The sequence below is a fragment of the Oryctolagus cuniculus genome, chromosome 14, assembly GCF_051225735.1.
Source record: "Oryctolagus cuniculus isolate XC-2025 breed Fujian yellow rabbit chromosome 14, ASM5122573v1, whole genome shotgun sequence".
NCBI lineage: Eukaryota > Metazoa > Chordata > Mammalia > Lagomorpha > Leporidae > Oryctolagus > Oryctolagus cuniculus.
The window spans coordinates 4289184-4306578 of NC_142880.1; the positions used below are offsets into that span (position 1 = coordinate 4289184).

Here is a 17395-nt window from a genome sequence, read left to right on the forward strand (position 1 = left end):
CATTGTTTATTATAGTGAAAAGTGACAGTCTGCATGTTCCGCAGTGGAGTGACTAACTCAGCTATACAACACCTTTAGCAGGATGCTGAAAACCTGGCAGGAAATGTTCTTCGTTGTCAGTTCACCGTATCGTAGAGGTCTGTCTGGTGGGCCTAATTTCAGCTGCTTAAAGGCCTTCCAAAGGGCAAAGAAAAAAATTACCTTTTCTTTGTTTGAAAAAGTAGAATAAGACTTATATGTGGGTCCATTGGACCCTTTATACATGTGCAATGCGTTTTGAGATCCTCAGTGAGCTTATCTCTCCTTTATCTTGAGACATTTTCTGATTTTATTATCTAGGAATTATTTCAACATTGGTTATCAGTTATTCCAACTGTATTACAAGAGTCTAAAAGGGCAAGCAAGCTGGAGGGTGGTGGCGTGAGAGCCAGGGGAGAGTCGCTGTCGCGTCCTCCTTCCCCTTCCTGTACTGCCCAGAGTAGTTCCTGTTCTTTCCCGAGGTGTACATGAGAAGCGCAGACGCCACCCTGGTGGTCTGCATCCGACTTCAATTGAACAGAATTCTGCATTCTTCACCCATAGCAGCCGCGAGGAAGCACAGTGCACGGCAGACATTTTTGCGTTGCCAGGTTAATGAGATGATGAGGGTGGAGAGCAGGGTAGCAGTGCTGTGGTTGCTAGGGGTGGTGGTGGGGTTTCTGTGTAAGCAGAGCCTGACACGGAATGCTCACAGGACAGGGCCTGCAGGACTGGCCTCAGACTTGCAGGGGACACCTGAAGACTGTGTTTGCTGGAGCAGAGTGAGATGTCTCGTTTCTCTCCACCTAGCCATTCCGCAGGAAGCGTTTCCTGTTCGGTGCTCGGTGACAAGACCCTGGACTATCTTGTGCTAAAAGACATCTGATGATAACTCTTCTGCCTTTGGTTACATTTATTCGTGAAAACTTACTTGATATATTTTGTAGGTGGACAGACAGCATTGTGATAGAGAATAGATGATGTAGAAACGAAAGGCTTCATGTGATTTATATTCTCACTGGTGTTTATACATGTGAATGAAAACGGTTTGCAGTTATGGAGCAAAGACGGTTATCTTTAAGGAAGCTATGAGCTTTAAAAGATTTCAAAAACTTCTTCAACTGTTTTATTTTTGTCAGTGCAAGTGTTAGAACAACAGAAATAATGAGCTGAAACCTATTAGACATGTATTGAGATTTACAGTTTACTGTTTATAAATAAATGTGTTCCTGGTGCCTGCGAGACAGAGGATGAGAATTATTTTCACAGCACGTTGCCCATTCCAGGTATTCTTGCCTTGAAAACCAGGAAGATACAGAATAAAAATGTGAGGTTTGTTTGTATTCTTACTAAAATTTGTTCTGAGTTTGACTTTCTTTATATATCCCTTCATTCTCACTTTTGTAAAGTTATTACTAAAATTACTTTAAGATATTAAAAGAGTTCATTGGACTTTGATGAAATCTATTTTTTTTTCATGTACTGAGGATTAAAAGAAACTATTGAGTTAAAAAGGAAATAGTTGAGGAATGAAATAATTATAGTGTGCTTCCATTTTTTTTTAAATAGAAATCACAGCCAGTAGGATGCACATTTAAACAAAATAGATCGAGGAAGGTTGGGAAGGGTGTACACCCAACCCTTCTCAGTGGTAGCCCCTTGGGAGGAGATGGAGAGTGGGGCCCAGAAGGGTTTGGGAATAAAGCTAAAATTATAGGTGGAAATAGATATAAGAACAGTAAGGCACAAATACAATTTCCATATCAAAAAGACGAAAGATGCCAAAGACCGTAGAAAGATACTTCAGTTAAACAGGACATGACAATGTTTAGTCATTCTAAGTCCAACACATAATATAGTTTATATTAGTGTGACAAGTGAATCTAGCAGCAGTTTCACATGATTTCCTTTATTATGCTCATTTAAACAGCAGTAATGTGGTCTGAACCGTTACCTCTGCTGATGAAGATGCTGGCTTGATCTTTGGCTGTAATTGAAAATGGGAAGAGGATGTGTGAAGGTGGACCCCGTGGCGGAGCTGTCCTGAAACTGCTGGTGTCTGGGCTGCAGTGCGCTCTGATGAATACTGCTGGGCTTCCCCGTTCCTATTTTATAGTTAAAATGGGACTTTCATGTTCAAAGCCTTATTCCAGACGTAATAGCAAGTTAACATCTGTGTTAAAGCTTTGCTGTTTGTTTACAGATTGGCTACTGAGAACTTCTCATGCCATCTTAGAGACTGTTTCGGTGCCTCATAACTCAAAGCCTGCTTCCTTTTGCAGACCAGCTCTACAAGAAGAAAGGAAAATCATAATAAAAAATGGAAGGCATCCTGTGATTGATGTGTTGCTCGGCGAGCAGGATCAGTACGTTCCCAATAGTACGAATCTGTCAGTAAGTACCTTGTTACGCCAAAAGTATGCAGACAGGGATAACAGTGATTCTGAACTTCTGAGTACCAAGTAGATGTTTTTATAAGTAAAAATGAGCCATGTCTTAATTCAAATAGACTAATTAGATTAAATAGTCTAATCCTGGGCATAGTTTTAGGTTCACCACCAACTATGAAAGTGGTGCTATTGCCAATGAAAGATTATTCATAGATGGAAAGATTTAGGAAGAGTGTTCAGAGATGAGGAAGGGGCTGATTTCACTTGCATGCTGAATTAGGAAAATTGCAGTTTTTAAACCTTAGAAGATCAAGTACATAAGCCACAGAGTGTTGATTGAAGCTGAGGAAGAAATGAAACCTGTGGCAGGGCCGGCACATTACATGCAGTTACATCGTCAAAACTAAAGCAGCCACCAGAGTGGTGAGGAAGCATTTCATCAGTGATACTGTGGCAATAAGCAGACAAGCAGTGTGAATGGAACTCGGCTGTGGACTGTGCAGAAGTGACTGGGCATTTTATTTTATTTAATTGTTAATGTTTTATTTTTAGTTGAGAGGCAAATTGAGAGAGAATGGATTCCTTGCTGCTGATTGATTTCTTAAATGCCCACAATAGCTGGGCCAGAACTGGGAGCTAAGAACTCCATCTGTGTTTCCCACCTGGGCAGCAGGAACCAGGACCCACTGCCTCACAGGATTTGCATGAGCAGGAAGCTGAAATCAGGGCTGAACGGGGACATGAACCCAGCACTCTGGTATGGGATGTGGACTTCCCAACCTGCATCTTAACCACTGTGTTAAATCCACCGCTCTAGAAGGGGGGCTGGGGTGACGTTGTGGCATAGTGGGTTAAGTTGCCTCCTACAATGCCATCATCCATCCAGCTCCCTGCTGATGTGCCTGGGAAAGAGCAGAAGATGGCTCAAGTGCTTGGGCCCCTGCACACACGTGGACGACTATGACAAAGCTCTTCGCTCCTGACTGCGGCCTATCTAGCCCTGTCCATTGCGGCCATCTGGGGAGTGAACCAGTGGATGGAAGCTCTCTCTCTCTCTCTCTCTCTCTCTCTGTATCTCTGGCTTTCAAATAAGTGGATTGTTCATGGTTCTTGGTGGGGCAAGTGAGAGCATCACTCGTGCTCAGGGTCTGCAGTTCCGTAGGCCGACGTGTGGCCTAGTTGAAACCAGGACTTGGAGAAGCTGAGCAGAGTTTGTTCAGAGATGCGTCGTCCGCCTGGAGTGAAATAGACTGGTGATGGGCTCAAGGATGAACATGGAGGCGGTTATCATGAAGGGAGAGAAAGTGTGTCAGAGGGTGAGAAGCCTTGCTGTAAGTCTGCAGCGGTGGTATTCTGGGAGTTGGCCAGACCCCAGGTGTGGCTCTGGAGGGTGGGGAGCGGGGAGCGGCAGGTCTGTGGAGATGAGATCAGGGGAGGGAGCTTAGGAAAGGGTTGTTTGTGTGAATGCTGAATCATCTGATGGGACAGCGGGATCTGTCATGAAAGATGACAGTAACCCAAGAATGGAGCTGCTGACCCGCACGTGTGAAGGTTCTGCAGGGAGGCTGAGCAGGCCAGGCCCTGAAGGAACAAGGATGACTTCCTACCCTGAAGGGCACGGCTTAGATGGGACAGAAAGCTCAGCTCCACCAACCAAAGGGCCGCAGGGGGTAACCCTGAGCCAGGTGTGAACCACGTGCGTGGAGAAAATGTTAAGCCAGGGGCTAGAAGCATAGACAGAGGAGTGTTTGGCAGTTTTTCTGAGGACAGTGTGACAGATCTGAGATGCTGGGGAGCATTAGAGAGTCAGTACAAAGTGAAGCAGCCCAGAAGTGCCGAGTCAGTACAGAGTAGCTGGGAGCAGGGTGACAAGTTGATTTTCATCTCTTACAAAATACAAGGATACTGCGAAACGTTTGAGGAAAATGGAATTAAAAGGTAAATTTATTTTGGTGCAGAAAATTTGAAATTCATGTGAGAAGTTTGTGGAAAATTCGTATTATGCAAAAGCTGTGCTTGAATTTCAGAAACTTTTTGTACTGAAATTTCATCTTTTAATTCCGTCCTCCATGAAGTACCTTTGTATGATCTGTGTCTTAGCCGGTCTGCGCTGCTGCAACCAAGTTCCGCAGACTGGGCAGCAGCGACAACGGGAATCTGCTGCAGACCCAGCTTCCAGCTTCTCGCCGTGGCCCCCTGGGGTGGCTGGAGGGAGGGCGCTCTCCCAGGCTTCAGGACAGAGTCCCGACCCAAGACCCCACCTCCCAGGACTGCCCTCCTAAGGGGTGGGGACTTCAGCATATGCACTGTGAGGGATTCAGGACCTGAGCCCTGTAAACGGGTTCATTGCTATTCAGAAGTTTGTGCACTACTGAACTCCCATGGGAGAGCTCCTGTAAGAATGGTAGGATATAGCTTTTCTCACATAATTATAAGTAATATAAATTAATATTTAATAGCTTTTTTATATTTGATTTGTGACTTAAAGGTCATTTCCAGTTACTGTTCCCATGCCCATCAGCTTGATCCCACATGTGCCATCCTTGACATTGATATTTTTCCCTATCCTTTTTAATTCTTTTTTCCCCTCTTGATTTTAGAAAGTACATAATATGTTTTGATGATGCAAAATTTGAGAAATTAAAATAGGCTTCTGTCTAATTACAAGGATGGTTTTAAGAAATATTGAGCTCTTATATTTGAATCTTCGCTCAGTAAATGGGGTGATGTTTTTGTAGCAGGCACTTCAGAATATTCCAGAATATTCATTTGTTTTACATTTGCTTTTTCTAACTTGAGTAGGAGTTGATGTAGAACTGTTGCTATGGTGAAGTGCATTCTATTTTTCAGGGTATAAATTTATATATAGGGATAGTGTTGAGAAAGATCTTACTATGCGGAATTCAATTTTAAGTATAGAATGGCTGTTAATTATAAAATATACCCGGAAAATAATTTCTTCAGTTAAGTGGCCTTGTTGCTTTTGATAATCATGTAATTTTAAGAAACAGTTTTTCATACATATAAATTTTAGGTAGGCTTCTCTGGATTCAGTATTTTATAAGTGATTACGTTCTTTCTGAACAAGCCTGCTTTCTGCCCACTTTCACTCTCGCAGTTTTAAGCATGCGCCATATACCCCCTCTTCTGTTGCTCCCCCCAGCTGACTACCTGAGCCAAGTGCTGTCCAGCCCCTCCCCTGCAGGCAGGCCATGGCTCTGCCACACCCATGTGGAGTTGGTCCCTTACTTCCCACCACATTGGACTTTGTTTTTGTTTGTTTGTTTGTTTTTTGACAGGCAGAGTTAGACAGTGAGAGAGAGACAGAGAGAAAGGTCTTCCTTCCGTTGGTTCACCCCCCACATGGCTGCTGCAGCCGGTGCGCTGTGCCAATCCGAAGCCAGGAGCCAGGCGCTTCCTCTTGGTCTCTCATGCAGGTGCAGGGCCCAAGGACTTGGGCCATCCTTCACTGTCCTCCCAGGCCACAGCAGAGAGCTGGACTGGAAGAGGAGCAATCAGGACAGAATCCAGCGCCCCATCCAGGACTAGAACCCGGGGTGCCGGCGCTGCAGGCGGAGGATGAGCCTAGTGAGCTGCTGCACCGGCCCACATTGGACTTCTTACAGTTCCCAAGTTGCTGTGCCTCTGGGACTTGGCTGATGGAGTTCTCCCTGCCTAGAGTGTGGCCTGTCTCCACACTGTGCCTCACACCCCCGATGACCCCCAAGGCCCTCTGTGCAGCTCCCGCTTGTTCTTCCTGTCTCATCTTGGCCACCGCAGCCTTCCCACATCAAGGCCACACAGCACCTCCCTGCGTGCTTCTCCTTCTCAGCACTTGCCCTGCTGACTTGTCCCTGCCCTCCCTCTGTCCCCAGCAGCCCCACGCTTGAAGGGAGTTGACAGTGGTCACAGTTGTCCAGCACACAGCAGGCTCCCAGGCAGGTTCACTCCAGCAGTGAGGAGTCAGCACACGCCTCCTTGTGCCCTCCATAGCTCACTGTTAACTTTGCCTTTTTTTTTTCCTTTACAGGCTTGCTTTTTAGGACATGTGTGGGGATTTCACTGTTGGCAGAATAATTGTGCTGTAGAACTGGAGGGAAATGAGGGGCCACCCAGTCAGTGTAAGAGCCCCTTCATCTTTGAGAGGAATCTAAGGCCCCTAAGGGGAAGTGATCTGGCAAGGGCTCCTCCCTGGGTAGTGCTGAGTGACTTCCCACGACAGCAGTGTGTTCTAAGAAGCCCTGCTTCTTCCTTTTCACGTAGCAGCACACGTGGAAAATGCTGATAGTGTGGTGGCACACTGGAATAGGGGGAGAGGGACAGGATGCCACAGGAGGCTGGCCAGGGGCTGTAGCTGCCCCCCCCATCACTAAGGGCTAGGGGTCAGCAACCTGGCACCCCTGTGGCCCTGCAAAGCCACCCGAGACAAGTGCTTGAGAAACTCCCAGACGGTGCTGTGGCCTTCAGCCTCCCACAGCCGTTTGTCTACTGAGCCACTGACCTCTAGCTGAGGGCTTTAGACCGAACTCAAAGTTGGGGTTTTAGTTTGTTTGTGGAGGTTTTTATCCATAATATAAGTACAAATATCCAAGTTATTGGCAAGGGGAAAGGAGAAGCAAAGATAATGGCTTCTCAATTTGGGAGTGAAGAAAATGTGGCAGAGGTGGAGAGCAGTGGTTCCCAGGAAGCCTCTGAACCCTTGGGCCTCTCCTCAAGGGTGTCCCCAGCCCGGAGTTCCTTGGGCCTCTCCTCAAGGGTGTCCCCAGCCCAGAGTTCTGGGTGGGGGGCAGGGCACACTCTGGGGTCCTGGTGAGAGTCCCTCCTCCCAAGGTCAAGAAGGGCCCGAGGCACTTTGGTCCGTAGTGGAGTGTGTGCCACAAAGCAGGCGCTCACATACTTGTTACACGGATGCATGCCTGGAGCTGGTAAAGACGAGGGAAGTCTCCCCAGGTTCTCCTCTCCTCCCGTACAGTGCTCCTAGGTTCTCCAGGCAAACCTGCTTTGGCTGTGTCTGAGCCAGCAGTAAGGCTACCTATAGAAATACCCCTTGGCTTTTGACTGTTTCTACCTAATTAGCACGCTGAACAGCAATAATGCGTATCAGAATGTGTGCCTGTGCTTACTCTTAGTAAGTCCATAGTCAGATTATTCTCACTGGTTGTGCTGTGGATGCGGTGATCGGAACATGAAACCAAGAATGAAAACGAGGGATTTCCTAATGGCAAAAAAGCAGTGGATTCTGTCACTGCTTTCCTCTGGTGCCCACCCTTCCTGCCTCAGCAACAGGGAGCTAGCGAGGGGCGTTCAAAAGGGAGTCTCGCCCCTCTGCTGCTGTCTCGCTCCCTGTCCCTTCCTCATCTCTGTTGACCAAACTCCTGCTCATCCGACAAGATGCCTTTCCCGCCTTGGGGCCAGCACCGTCACTGTGGCCAGGAGTGGTCTCCTCCTTTTCCAGCGCTGTGTTCCGTTTTACAGATTTGCATCACGTACTGCTTTCAGTGTGCTGTGACAGCAGATGTGAGTTCGAGCCTTGCTCTGCTGGTGTTTCCCACCTCTTGAGTAGGCCCCTCACCTGCCGGGCCTCTGCTTCCTCCTCTGTGTAGCGAGCTGTTGGACTGGGTGATGGTCAGCTCTCACGTGGGTCGGCATCTCCCCTGGGCATCTCAGCACGTGACCTGTGTGCTGTGTCGTCTCGTGCTTCTTGCTCTCGGCCTGTCTCGGCCTTGGGGAGAACAGTGCAAAGGTTTGCCCGAGAGCTTGTCCGGAGGAGGCTTTCGCTTGGAGTCTCTCATTGCAGCCTGCTGTTGGTTGACATTGTTGGGGAAAAATTTTCTTTGAAACTGCCAAACTTTTTGTGACTATTGTAAAAATAGTTCTCCCAGAATTCTTTCAAGATAGATATCAGTAACCGTGCCTGTCAGGGAAGAAAGCATTGTCTGCAGAAGGCTAGCAGTTGCTCAGGTCTCAGAACAGCATCTGAGTTTTGGTGGGCTGCTTTTTCCCTACTGTGCCTCTCCTGACGTCAGGGATCTGATGGCTGATTTACAGCTGAGACACCTGTACCCAGCGCTGGACTCAAGGCCCCTGAGCTAGCACACCTCTTCTCTTATTTAGCAGTGACTGATTTCTTGTCGTTGAGCCAGGGTCCACTGAGAGACATCAGTCAGAGGCTGCGCTTCACTGACATCCCAGTCCTGCCGTCTTGATGGGCAGGCCTCTGTTTCCTCACCTGTGAAATGGGAATACAGAGTTACGAGAATTCCCCTCTGAGAACTGAATGAGATGATGCTTGTGGGGTCATGAGCGCAGGGCCTTGAGTGTTCCTGCTGACTTGATGGCAGTACCTGAAGGTTTACCTCTCATTTTTCCATCTGCTCTTCCCCGTAGAAGATGGCATTAAATGTGGTCTCAAAATTGGCTTCAGTGTTTAGATAAAACACTGAGATCTAGAGACTGATGCCTGTTGAGACACTGACAGTACTCAGGTAAAACTTGGGAGCGTGTCCTTCAGTCCTCACAAGATTCGTCAACAGTTCACTTGAGGTGCCATCTGGAGCTTGCTTGCTGACATCCATTCGTCTGTCTGTCCATCCATCCATCCATTCATCCATCCATCCATCCGTCTGTCATAGCTCTAGTTTCTTGAGAGCTTGTTCTGTCTATGGCCTCGTGCCTGGTACCTACCGCAGGTGTAGGCACTGTCTGGGTCAGCCCTGTTGGATGTCCAGTAACTTCAGTAAGGGGAAAGGTAGTTCTTCCAGCCTGAGAATCTGACTACTGTTAGAATGTTTACTCAGACCAGTCAGTCGGTCTGCCAGATAGATTTGATGTGTCTTTTGTTTTTCTCTTCTAAAGGTTTATTTATTTATTTGAAAGTCACAGTTGCAGAGAGAAAGAGAGGAGACAGAGAGAGTTAGTCTTCCATCCACCGATTCACTCCCCAAGTGGCCACAATGTGGGTAACAGGGGCCCAAGTACTTGGAGCCATTTTCTGCTGCCTTTTATCTCCCAGGCCGTTAGCAGGGAGCTGAGTTGGAAGTGGACCAGCCAGGACTTGAACCAGCACCCATATGGGATGCCGGGAGTCACAGGTGGCTGCTTTTTACCACTATACCACACGCCATCCCCTGTTGTGTCTTTATTATCTCAGAGACTTTGATGTTTGGTGCCTCACATATGCATGATTCTTGCTAAAAGATAGGTAAGAACATTTAATCAGTGAGATTTCTTTATCATTTTCTTACTGTGTCATCCTGAGAACTGTGGAGGAAAAGGGAGTTATACGTGGGGTCCTCACAAAGGTCATGGAAATGAATATTATGAGAAAGCGACATGGACTTGAGAGTTTTTTGCACTAAAATAACTTTGTCTTAATTCCATTTTTTAAATTTAGGTTTTTTTAAAAGCCATTTATTTGTTTTCATTGTATTTGAAAGAGAGACAAAGATCTTTCATTTGCTGGTTCACTCTCCAGATAGCTACAAGAGCCAGGGTTGGGCCACGCCGAAACAAGGAGCCCAGAGCTGCATCAAGGTCTCCCACATGAGCGGCAGGGATCCAGGAACTTGAGCCATTAGCCACTGCCTCCCAAGATGCACGTTAGCACGAGTTAAAGTGGAAGCAGTGGGCTGGGGCTCAGCCAGGCTCTTCAATACGGGGTGCAGGCACCCCGGGTAGTGCCTTAACTGCTGGGCCAGGTGCTTGTTACAATTTTATTTGAGAGGCAGTGAGACAGAGAGGGAGCCCCCATGTACTGGGTAGCTCCCCATATGCCCACAGTGTCTAGAACTAGGCCAAGCCAAAGCCTAGAGCAAAGAACTCAACCCTGGCCTACCACATGGGTGGCAGGAACTGCTTGAGTCATCGCACTGCCTGCCCCGGTCTGTGTTGGCAGAAAGCTGGAGTTGCATATTGAACCCAGGTATGCAGGTATCCCAGATGACCTAATGCCGATACCTAGAATTTTGTACAGGTGGAACTGGCAGCTCAAAATGTTCATAGTAGAAAACTAGAGAAAACAGAGGCCGTCTCGTTGTCTTCAGAGTAGAGAAGTCGTCTAGTTAACTGGAAATAATTTGGACTTTCCCTTTTCAGGCATTACTGACTTGTCTTAATGAGTAAATAATTTTTCTTGAGATCATTTACTAAATGTCATGTTCAGTTAGAGCAAAATCTAAAGTTTCAGGCAAGACAGATAGCAGCAGATCTTGTTGGCTCAACGTGTGGACTTGCCTCTCAGTTAAATTTTAAGTACTCTGACCGGATCTCAGTTCCTTACCTGAGAAGTGGAGATGAAGACGATGAATACACATTCAGACTGGCACCTGGCCTGGGCATGTGTGAGAAAAGCAGACTTTGATTTTTAGTTAATCTGTTAATTAAGATTAAAATAAGTTGATGTTAATATCCACGGGAAGCAGGTTTTCAGTTGATTTAAAAATAGGGGTGGGTGGAGATGGAACCTGTTCCAAGGGTGCCTCAGTCTTCTGGTGGCCTCCCTCTGCTCTCAGGAGGGCTAGCTGGTGTCCGAGATGATTCTTACCACTACTGCCCCTCCTCTGCTTCTCCAGGGGGTTCTCCAGTCTCTGTGTGAATCCAAGTTCATAGAGAGGCAAACTCTAAACACTGGGGAGCTTTGGGAAGTAGTGGGTACCTAGAACATGTCAACACCACCACTGGATATCTGGGCTTGCTCTGGCCAGGGGCCATGGGGCACTACCTAGGGCTGGAGAAGAGCCTAAGTAGGACAGGGGCCAGCCCTCCAATTTCCCTAAGGGGTCCAGTAGTGGTCCCCAGAGGTTGGGGTCTCTTGGGGCGGGGGTGACACTCATGGGCCTGGAACAGCTAGAACTTGCCCAGTAGGCTGGAGCAGGGTCTGGTAGATCCGTCAGTCCAGGCACTGGATTCTGTCACACTCTGGAGTAGCGTTGCCAAGGCACCCAGTTAAGTTTGAATTTCAGGTAAACAATGTTTTTGAGGATAAGAATGTTCCATTCAATATTTGTTTTATACTAAAATAATTGTCATTTACCGGAAGTTCAAATTTAACTGAGTGTCCTATACTTGACCTGCAGTTCTAGTCTACAGAGACCTCGTGGAGGGTCCAGGGTGCTGAGGTGGTCCTCCCCCAGCTCTGGGTGACAGCCATTAAACTTTTGTTTTCAAAACTTAATGATCCCAGGTGGCATCATCATTAGAATCATACTTTATTTTCTCTTCAGTGAGTTGTAGAGTTTAGAGAATTTCAGTAAGTGTTGCAAAATTGGCTCCCTTTAAGAACAGCCCCAGTTGGTGCTACCACCCCAGCAATATTGCATGAAGATCTGGGAAGGAGGTAATTAAGTTGACCTTGGTGATGTGTAAATAATTAGGCAGCTCTGATGTTTATTGGGCTTCAACAGCAGGGGTCTTTGGGGCACCATTACTGCAGTCAAGACAGAGTAACTCACTTTGCAGTGTTTGTTTTCTGTCACCTTGGGTAGAAAGACCCACGGAATGTGCCCATGGTCTCCACAGAGGGCAGTTTTTTTTTTTTTTTTTTAATTTGGAGTTTGTTTTTTAGCTTTCATCACATTTCATGTTTTAGTAGAAGCCAAAACCAAGCACTGAGTCAGCTGTTGTCTCTGTTGGTGACTCTGAGAGTTGTAACGTGGCTGTCCAGCCAATAAGAGCAGGTTGCAAATGGTGTTTAGATCAGGACAAGCATAGCTGTCAACAGCTATTTTAGAAGAGGCGGTGGAAATCAACTTACTCATACATGTAAAGTCCTCTTAATGTTACTTTTGTCTTTTGAAGGATCTAAATTTCTCCTAACACACAGAAACACTAGAAATAGAAATAGAATAGTTCTGTTCAGTAAGTATGTTGAATGCCTACCCCAGAACTTTTAATGATAAAGAATCTAATATTCTAATAATTTTTTATTTTAAAGGATAAAGAATCTAGTGTTAAATTATTTTTGCCTTTTCACTGTCAACATGGCGACCTTTGATGAGCACAGAGTCTTTAATTTTAATAAAGTGGAATGTGTCAGCTCCTCCTTTTGTGGGTAAATGTTTCTGTGCTTAAGAGATTATTTGAAGCCGGCGCCGTGGCTCAATAGGCTAATCCTCCACCTTGCGGCGCCGGCACACCGGGTTCTAGTCCCGGTTGGGGCGCCGGATTCTGTCCCGGTTGCCCCTCTTCCAGGCCAGCTCTCTGCTATGGCCAGGGAGTGCAGTGGAGGATGGCCCAGGTGCTTGGGCCCTGCACCCCATGGGAGACCAGGAAAAGCACCTGGCTCCTGGCTCCTGCCAGGATCAGCGCGGTGCGCCGGCTGCAGCGGCGGCCATTGGAGGGTGAACCAGCGGCAAAGGAAGACCTTTCTCTCTGTCTCTCTCTCTCACTGTCCACTCTGCCTGTCAAAAAAAAAAAAAAAAAAAAAAAAAAAAAAAAAAAAAAGAGATTATTTGAATTCCTGGGGCCATAAAGATATTCTTTTGTATTTTCTTATAGACATTTTAAAGTTTTAATTTTCAGATTGAGATCTTTAATCAATCTATCCAAAATTTATTTTTACATATCGTGTGAAGTAAGACTTCAGTCTTTCCGTGTGGATAATTAGCTGTTCTACACCAGTTTTCAGTTACCCCATTCCTTCTCCATCAGTATGCAGAATTATTTGTCACACATTTAATTTTCCATATTTCATGGGGCTATTTAAGACTTTATTATTTCTCACTAGTCATTTGTCTTTTTCCTAAGCCCACATCTCACTTATTACTCTAGCATTATAAAATTTTTTACATGTGATGGGGAAGGTTCTCCCCTCTATTAAAGTAGAACATCTTGACTTTTCTTTAGCATTTGCTGTAGCATTTCATTTTATAGTGACCTTATTCAGTCTCTTGGGAAAAGAAATTGAGAATTTCATTGGGCTTGCATTGACCCTATTGGTCAGTTCAGGGAGAAGTTGGTTTGCTTATGATGTAAATATGACATATGAATGTGTCCCTTTATGAATGCAGTTTATTTTTATATTGGTTTTCTTTAAGTTCTCTCAATAAAATTTAAAAATTGTTCCCTATGAAGGTTTTGAAATATATTTTATTAGATTTATTGCCAAGCATTTTTTGTTGGTATATAGGCCACGTCTTTTTTTTTATAATTATGTTTCCTAATTTTTTGTTGCTGCTACAGAAAAATGCAGTTCATTTTGCATCTGGGTCTTAATCTAGCCACCTTGCTAGACTCTTTGCTTGGTTATGATACTTTGTCTAAAATATTCTTTTTTGGTTTTCTTTGTAGACCATATGAACTATTCTATTCATCTTTTCTAGTTCTTATGTCTTTTTTTTTTAAGATTTCTTTATTTATTTGAAACTCAGAGTTACACAGAGAGAGGAGAGGCAGAGAGAGAGAGAGAGAAAGGTCTTCTACCCACTGGTTCACTCTCCAATTGGCCACAACCGCCGGAACTGCGCCAGTCTGAAGCCAGGAGCCATGAGCTCCTTCCAGGTCTCCCACGCAGATGCAGTGGCTCAAAGACTTGGGCCATCTTCCACTGCTTTCCTAGGCCACAGCAGAGAGCTGGATCAAAAGTGGAGCAGCCGGGACTCGAACCAGTGCCCATATGGGATGCTGGTGCTTCAGGCCAGGACGTTAACCCACTGCGCCACCGCACCACAGCGCCACTGGCCCCAGTGTCTCTCTCTCTCTCTCTCTCTTTTTTTTTTTTTTTTTTTTTTTATCATGCTTATACTGCCTAGGACCTCCAAGACAATGTGCACCTTGTGCCTTGATGGATCCAAAGGCAAGGCTTCCAGCTGCTCACCATCAAGGCTGCTCTTTGGGGTTTTGATGGATACTCTTTACCTGCCTGCAGAGTGTAAACTTTGCTGGTGCTCAGAAAGTGTGGGATTTGGGAACTTTTGGGATTTTGGATTTTTGGATTAGGAATGCTCACCGTGTTAATCAGCTGTGAAGTCCTGAATTCACAAAAACTAGTAAACACAGGGAAAAATGAGTAAGTAACACGTATATGATCATGTGTTTTGTTTTTTGTTTTTTTTTCAAGAATTTATTTATTTATTTGAGAGGTAGAGTTACAGACAGAGGGACAGACAGAGAGAGAGGTCTTCCATCTGCTGTTTCACTCCCCAAATGGCTGCAACGGCTGATGCTGGGCCGATCAGGAGCCAGGAGCTTATTCCAGGTCTTCTATGCAGGTACAGGGGCCTAAGCAGTTGGGCCATGTCCCACTGCTTGCCCAAGCCATAAGCAGAGAGCTGGATCTGAAGAGGGACAGCGGGACATGAACCAGCGCCCATATGGGATACTGGCACCAAAGTGGAAGCTTAGCCTACTGTGCCACAGTGCCAACCCTGATCATGTAAATTTTTTTAAGGAATATAAACTTCATGCATTTCATTTATACAAATTTAAGAATATAGTGATTCTTCCCACCATACCTCCCTCCCTTCTTCCTCTTCCTTCTCTCATTCGCATTCTTGTTTTTTTACAAAGATCTATTTTTGGTTAACTTTATACTCATAGATTAATTATATACTAAATAGAAAATTCAATTAGTATGAAGAAAAAAGAAAAACAAACATTGTTCTTCAACAGTCAAGACAAGAATTGTTCAAAATCATCGCATCAGAGTGTGAATTTCACTCCTGTAGATTATCTTTTAGGTACTCTGTTAGTTACCACACATTGGAGAGAATATATGGTATTTGTCGTTTTGGGACTGGCTTATTTCACTAAGTATAATGGTTTCCAATTGCCTACATTTTGTTGCAAATGAGAGGATTTCTTTTTTTAACTGCTGTGTAATATTCCGTAGTATATAATTTCTTGATCCAATCTTCAGTTGATGAACATCTCGGTTGATTGCATATCTTAGCTATTATAAATTGAGCTGTAATGAACATAGGGGTACAGATAACTTTCATATGCTGATTTATTTTCTTTGGGTATATTCCCAAGAGTGGATGGCTGGGTCATATGGTAGGTCTGTATCAGCTTTCTGAGATATCTCCATACTGTCTTCCACACTGACTGCGCCAGTTTACATTCCCACCAGCAGTGGATTAGGGTACCCTTGTCCCCACTTCCTCGCCAGCATTTGTTGTTTGTTGATTTCTGTATGGAAGCCATTTTAACAGGGGTGAGATGAAGCCTTATGGCGGTTTTGATTTGCACTTCTCTGATGGCTAGTGATCCTGAGCATTTTTTCATGTGTGTTGGCCTTTTGAATTTCCTCTCTTGAAAAATGTCTGTTCAGGTCCTTTGCCCATTTCTTAAATGGCTTGTTTGCTTTTCTCTGTTGACTTTCTTGCGCTCTTTATAGATTCTGGAATTAATCCTTAATCAGTTGCATAGTTTGCAAAATTTTCATCCATTCTGTTGATCATGTTTTTTTTTTTTTAAAGATTTATTTATTTATTTGAAAGAGTTACACAGAGAAGGAGAGGCAGAGAGAGAGAGAGAGAGAGAGAATGTCTTCCATCTGCTGGTTCACTCCCCAGTTGGCCACAATGGCCAGATCTGTGCCAATTTGTTTTATCAAGTGAATGTTTGGATTAACCTATGTGTCCCTTAAAAAATGCTGCTGGTTTTATTTTGTTTTCCCTAATGAATGATCTGTTGGTCTTTTGTGTTTCCCTACAAGTTTCCTGTTCATATCTTTTGCCCACTTTGCATTGTGTTATATATAGTAATAAGTGTTACTTTTATATTTTGGGTACTATGCCTTTGTTATATACCTTTTCATTTTGTGTTTATCATTTCTTTTAATAGCTATTTTTAAAATTCATCAGTTATTAGTCTTTTTCTTTCCAATTTTGTTCTTTGTTGCTTTTCTTATTCAAAAACTTGTTTTCTACCTTAATGTCATTAACTGTTCCCCCTTGGGGCTGGCGCTGTGACGTAGTAAGCTAAGCCTCACCTGCAGCGCCAGCCTCCCATAGGGGCACCAGTTCATGGCCCGGTTGCTCTTCTTCCAACCTAGCTCTCTGCTTATGGCCTGGGAAAGCAGTGAAGATGGCCTAAGTGCTTGGGCCTCTGCTCCCCCATGGGAGACCCGGAAGAAGCTCCTGGCTTCGGCTGGCCCTGCTCTGGCCTTTGTGGCCATTTAGGAAGTGAACCAGTGGATGGAAGACCTTTATCTGTCTCTCCCTCTCTCTGCATCTCTGTCTTTCAAATAAATAAATAAGCTCTTTTTAAAAAAAATGACGTTTTCCCATATTTTCTTTTAAAATTTAAGTTCTAGTTTTTTGTTTAGTTCTTTCATCTATTTAGATTCAACCCATGAGACTCTGTGAGATTCAGGCCTAACTTTGTTCAAATGCATGCCCGATTGTCCTCCATCATTGAATGAATATTTCTTCTTCTCTGGTTCTTCTTGGATTTTTTAGTTTTGTTTTGTTTTGTTGGCTTATAGTTGTTTTTTAAATTTTTTTTAAGATTTTATTTATTTACTTGAGAGGTAGAGTTAAAGACAGAGAGAGAGAGGTCTTCTATCCACTGATTTACTCCCCAAATGGTTGCAATGGCTGGAGCTGGGCCGATCCAAAACCAGGAGCCAGGAGCTTCTTCCGGGTCTGCCATGTGGATTCAGGGGCTCAGGCACTTGGGCCATCTCCTGCTGCTTTCCCAGGCCACAGCAGAGAGCTGGATCAGAAGAGGAAGCAGCCAGAACACCATCCGGCTCCCATATAGGATGCTGGTGCCACAGGCGGAAGCTTAGCTTACTGCGCCACAGCGTTGGCCCTGCTGGCCCTGACATATACCAAGTGCTATGTGTAGCTTTGTTTCTGGTCTTTGTTATGTCCTATTTATCTGTTCCTGAAGCAGTACCACACTTGCGTTCACTACAGCTTTATAATAAAGTTTCTTGTTAGGTTGTGTTTATTAAAATTACATTGATTTTCCTTATTATTTTGCTCTATCAAATAAATTTCAAAATTAACCTCTGGAATTGTACTGCTTGTAAGGGTAATTTG

The 17395-nt window shown here is 44.8% G+C and overlaps 1 protein-coding gene across 3 annotated transcripts in view; it reads left to right on the forward strand.

The window, feature by feature from the left end:
- The window catches only part of MSH3 (mutS homolog 3), a 174314-nt gene that overhangs the window by 114830 nt on the left and 42089 nt on the right, over nucleotides 1-17395 (forward strand). For all 3 annotated transcript variants that reach the window (XR_016220366.1, XM_070056340.2, XM_089312929.1), the window contains one exon: nucleotides 2301-2412. Coding sequence is in view for 2 of the 3 variants with exons in the window: in XM_070056340.2 (XP_069912441.2) it covers nucleotides 2301-2412 (112 nt within the window). In the remaining variant the exon portion in view is untranslated. The remainder of the gene's footprint in view (nucleotides 1-2300; nucleotides 2413-17395) is intronic.